At 33.9% G+C, this 5960-nt stretch overlaps 1 protein-coding gene across 1 annotated transcript; it reads left to right on the top strand.

The window, feature by feature from the left end:
• Positions 1-448: 448 nt before the first annotated feature.
• On the top strand, positions 449-3488 carry LOC128234513 (uncharacterized). The gene is made up of 6 exons (XM_052948769.1): positions 449-684; positions 800-1102; positions 1588-1869; positions 2151-2285; positions 2671-2777; positions 3312-3488. Exons 1-6 carry the CDS (start codon positions 591-593, stop codon positions 3486-3488), a joined length of 1098 nt encoding a protein of 365 aa, XP_052804729.1. The 5' UTR covers positions 449-590.
• The last annotated feature ends 2472 nt before the right edge of the window (positions 3489-5960 follow it).

Genomic DNA, 5960 nt, shown 5'->3' with positions numbered 1-5960 from the left:
TAAGACGCTATTTAGTATATCACTGACGACGTGCTTTTACCTAATACAAATTGAATTGAACACATGTTGTCTCTCCCGACATGAAATTTTTTCCTTCAAGTATATAAGTTTCATATATATACTATTTTGAATATATTATGTAAACTTACTATGCCAGATGACATCTTGCTGTACCAGTATATTAATATTATACTTTGTTGTTAATTTTGCTATGGTATGGATCTTGTCAGATTTGTTTGCATAATAAAGTCTTCTTCTTCATATTAGTATAAAGAGGATAACTTATGTTTACAGATAATAAATTTATGGGAAACAATGAGTTTTCATGTGCATTTTGAAAGGTTATACGATATTTAAATTATTTGAGTTGTTTTTCAGAGCCACCGAGTTACCCAATCCTCGGTCCAAAGTCCTCTGACTTTAATGCAACAGAATGTATTTATGTGTATCGAGATTCCGACATATATTGCCATACCGAAAAAGGAACAGAACCTGTACAAGTGGCACTTTTACTGGGACAGGATTCATTTGCTCTTGCTGAAAGCGAACAGAACAATGGGTTTTACCTATTCAGAAACGTTCATCAACAAATGGCTGGACTGTCGAGACGGAATGTGACATGTCAGGTTTCAAATGCAGCCATTGAAAAACCATTCGAAGTACACGGTATTTTATGCAGCGTAGGTAAGCAAGAAAGTGATATATAGTGAACAACTTTAATTTGTTTAATTGTGTATGTTAGGTTTTTTTAATCTTCTTTAATATTTAATCTTGTTTAATCTTTGTGCTTTAATTCCAGAGAAAGGTAGCTCGCCCATTCTAACAGTTCCTGAACACCTTAATGGAGAAAGTTCTACGTCAATCTGTGAAGTGCGCAATGCTATCCCAGCCCCGGCAATAGACATACATGTCGGCAATGCTTTGCTTTCTGATATTCAACAAACTGATTTGTTTAATAGATCTTCTCATACTTTTACAAGCACAGCTAAGGTGACAAAGACTAACAAACTGTGGAATGGAAAAGAAATGTGTTGCACCAGGAAAAGTTATCACGACTTTGGAATAGCAGATCATTCCATATGCAAAAACATCACTATCAATTGTAAGTTTAACTTGCGTATTTATTGTATAAGATATGTATTATATATTGTACTTGAGGACGTTAAAAAGACGAGATTCAGGTAAGGTCTTACACACTTGATATATATTTCCTTCTCGTGGTAAATGTTTGTAGCTTGAGAAGCTACATGTTGTATAATTTGCTTTTTTCTTAGTGTTTCTGAATTGTAAACAGAATCAGTAATATAAGTGTGTGTCGTGTTTTGTTTTCTTAGATCCGGTTGTTTTATAAAGAAATCTATTTCACAAAGATTATTGTTTAACGTTAGATCGTACATTCGAACAACTATTTTACCGCACACTTTTGCCAATAATAGTCGTTTAAACATAGAATATAGCCTTAGTTCCAGAAACCTGATAGTATTATTTTTGAAACATATCTATACAATGCAAAGAAGTTCAAAGAAATATTACATAGTTTCTACAAAACGTTGTTACTTTCTTGGCAATGTCTATACTACATTTCAGGTGATCCGACACTGAATTTAAACACGACATCACCTGTTGATTTATATCCGAATATTACAGTGATCATCAAATGTTTTGTTGACGACTGCAATACTATAGGGAAATGGACGTTTCGATGGGAAGGAAAAAATAACACTGCAATAAAGACTTGTAAACAAACAGAGGAATGCCTATTAACACTGAATTATACTGGGTATGGCGAGAAGACATACGTTTGCAGGGCATGGAATTCAGAGGAGTTTCTGAGAAAATTATTGACAGTTTTAGACACAATCCAAGAGGGTTGGTACATAACGTTTCAAATTAACATTTTTAATGACACCAAAACCAGGCATTTATAACTCAGTCACCAATGGAAACTGAACAGCTTAATTGTTTATTTCATCCCTTATGTTTTATTAATTCGTTGTTTATCATTTTTTATCTTTTAAAGGTACGGTAGTTGGCATTATATAAAAATAAGAAATTGCAATTTATACAAAACAAATCAACAAACTAGAATAGAGACAGAACCGTACTTGCCTAATTGGAGTACATTAACAGCAAATGTTATCTAATTGCAGAGGCAACCACCAACCCTGCACTAGTTGTTACCCCAAAATGGCATATGTCGGTCCTTTACGCCGTATCGGGAACAGTTATAGCTGTGCTTGTAACAACGTTTACCGTGCTTCTATGTAGGCGATGCAACCCTCATGGTAATTGAGCAAATAATTTAAAGAGAAAATTAAAAAGTCATTTAATCAATAATACAATGGAAGGTACAAAAACATGTTCAACACCCAAGAAATACACCGTAATCTTTGCAGAAGAATCGAAATATTAATATCACTGCACACATACACACGCACACGCACAAACACACACACACACACGCACACACGCACACGCACACGCACAAACACACACACACACACACGCACACGCACACGCACACACACACACACACACAAACACACACACACACACACACACGCACACGAACACGCACACACACACACACACACACACACACACACACATTTTTAATCCAACGAAAACTGTAACATCATAATTAAGACAATATTTATATATTTGACACAGTTTATGAAACGCTTATACGCCGAATGAGACCTACAGTAAGAGAGCGAAGTACACATGTCTACGATGATGTTCAGTCTAATATTGAGGTTACTGCGCTTCACAATCTGGTTAGATTTCTATTATAACCAAAATTATAGTATTTTATACTAAACAACCATATATTGTTTCACCTCAATTTTATTTCACTGTTGCTGGCCGTATAAGATTATGTTTTTTGTTTTTTTGTTTTTGTTTTTTTTAAACACAACGTTTTAATGCTTTAAATTGAAATTGATTCTTGTTTAATACACGTATTGGGATACTTACGACGTTTTCCGATAGGTGTAGCGCGTTGTGGTACACTATATACTCTGTTTGTAGATGAAACCTTCAGTGGCTTCATACCACTCGAGATCAAGGCGGTTTCATACAACACTTTTGCTATCGTGTTGTAAGAAACATCTGAGGGAAGTATGTGATTGTGCACTCAACTACAATCAGCGAACTGTTATATATATATGTGAAAAATTTATAAGTAGTTTATGTTTGATATTAGTACATTAACGAAATACTTGATAATCTAATATCTTAAATTACAAAATTACAGAGTAGTGTTTGTTCGGTTTTATGAATACTATATTAAGCTTTATTCACATTTTAAGGGAGGAGTCTCTGCAAGTGCAATCGGGAAAAAAGACGCCCCACCACTATTGGATATGGAAGGACACGAAGTTCGTTCAAACGAAAATATCAGCCACTACGACTATGTGGATACCTCATCCGCCCAAAGTGATCGTCGGACAAACGCACCAGATGCAAATTATATACATGCTGTATAACCAGTATTGATCAAAATATTTACTATGTAGATTTTTGTCGTTTGGAATTCCAATAATCATTACAACTGTAACAACTGATTCAATGCAGTAACTTGACTGAATATTATTAGAAAATGTATTGGTATTGTTCTTAAGTGTGTTTTTAATACGTACTGCTTCCCTGTAATATATTGACCTATTAAATATTAGATAACAATTATGAGGTGCGTTGAAATCATTTGTAAATTATTCACTTTTTCCAAATCGCTGCGTATTAATAATTCTTTATTTATCAACCCAATTATATGTTACGTTAATCCGTCAATGTTGTATATAGTGTTTACCGAAAACGCATTTTAGCTTTCTACTCCAGGCACTTAAATTTGGGCAAAATTCCTCAATGCTTTAGAAGGCATTAGTGTCTATTCTGGTTGAATCGTACCTTTGAGCAGTAACCACTGTCTGTATACATATTCATTTAATGCAATTGTTTGTATCTGGTCGTTGAGAACTAATAGTTTGTCATAATTGCAATGTTTTTTGTTGTTTTTTAAATAGGCCTATAGGTTAAATTGTGCAATGTTTGGACAATGTTTGATGTTGAGGTATTGTAAACCGGGTAACCTCTATTCCAAACGAAATTCTGTTGTTGGCTGAACAAATATCAATCAACTATAAATTGGAATTGATTATGCATTGGAACTTAGATATATTCCTTGTTGTATTTTGTACATATGTATGATTGTTTTAAAGGACTGTGGTTTGTTTACCTTAAACCATATAACAGTACATAAATGTTTGGCAGTTGTGCTAGTCGATGTAGTTCAAGTTTTGTATTATCATGATTGGAATGATTTACACAATTACTATATCTGGAATCACAACTAACAACGTGTAGCAAAATGACCACTATAAATATAATAACACACATGTTATGAGTGCTTTTTTCAATTCTTTTTTTTTTTATAAAAAAACAAATGAATGAATAAAAAACGTGCTATGAGTGTTTGTTTCTTTGATTTTTATATAATACTAAACAAATGAAATAACAATATAGTAATAAATGTTTGTTATTTTTGTGTGTATGAATAACACTGTTTATGTTGCTGTTTGTTATTCTTCCTCAAAAGGCATAAATATAAAAAAGTAATACATGATTAATCATATTAGCACACATGTGCACGAAATAAAATCATAGAAGCGTGTGGTATTCGTCGTTGGTTATGGAGCGATATGGTTGCCAAAGCGAGCCGAAGGAAACAAAATGAGAACATCGTCTAGCCTACATTTGAACGAAATCTGCTAGGTCTTAAACCAAGTTCCATTAAAGCATATAGCTGAGTTCAATAACACGTCCACTGGCTTTGCCGTAACATTTTTTTGAAAATACTCAAACCATTTTCGTCAACAATTATGTAAATAATATATATTATAATCATTTCGTGTATTTCGTAGTATTTACGTTCTTATATTGTCTATTTAGGGAATCACTTTTTCAATGTCCATCCTCCGAATTTAATTACATAATTTTAAATGGAACGTCTCTAAGCCCATTTGCACCAGTTTCTAAATGTTTGCGAGTCCTCCCGAAAGTATCTTAGAACGTACTAAACGTTTTGAATTTGAACCGGGCCATTTAAAATACTTTTTACATCAATGGCACTGATTTTTGAAAGTCTTCATTAGTTTCTGAAAGTGTCACATACCGTTTAACGACAAAATGATAAACCGGAAGCAATTCCAATACGTTTGACATTGGCTTAGGTTCGTGAAGGCTGCCATTGCCAAGATCTTTCACCTTTACCAGAAAATGAATTATTAATGAGATTGTTTTATTCTGCAAAGTAATAAACATTTTATCGGTCGAAGTCATGTCCACGTTAAGGAACATCGGGGGGGGGGGGGCGATCGAACCATCACTTCAAGCTAACATAGACACAAGAGAGACGTATACAGCTCATTATAAACTACTACTTGTTCTTTAATATGAGGCTTTGTGTCCCCACTGTTTCATTAAAAATAATAGTCCGAGGGTCGCCATTGTTTCAAAGTATCGACAATGGTATGTGTTACCACACAATATAATGACACCTGAAATCATTTTGTCGCTGGATGTATTTAACAATGACCAGCGATGTTAAAAAAGCTTCGGAATACAATGCACGTAAAAACAAAAATCACGGTTGAGCATCATATATTTAATAATACATATACAGCAAATTAAACATGGACAGGATAATATAGTGCCATGTTAGAGAATGATTTGAGCCGAAATGGGGAGAACAATGAAAACCGCCATACCAACTTCTTTTTTGTATGCGGAGCTTAATTGTTAATAACTAGCGTATTGATAATTTACAGCACTGTTCATTCATAACGCAAGCTAGCATTTAAAAGTTGAGCAAATCAGTTACCTCTCCCATTACAAATATTATTGAAATGATGCTCACTCGCGGAACGCTGGTACAGAGTTTCAATAACTTGTGTTGTGGG

The sequence above is a fragment of the Mya arenaria genome, chromosome 5 (assembly GCF_026914265.1).
Source record: "Mya arenaria isolate MELC-2E11 chromosome 5, ASM2691426v1".
NCBI lineage: Eukaryota > Metazoa > Mollusca > Bivalvia > Myida > Myidae > Mya > Mya arenaria.
Note: the sequence above shows the minus strand (reverse complement) of the source record. Positions and strands in the feature narration are given on the sequence as shown.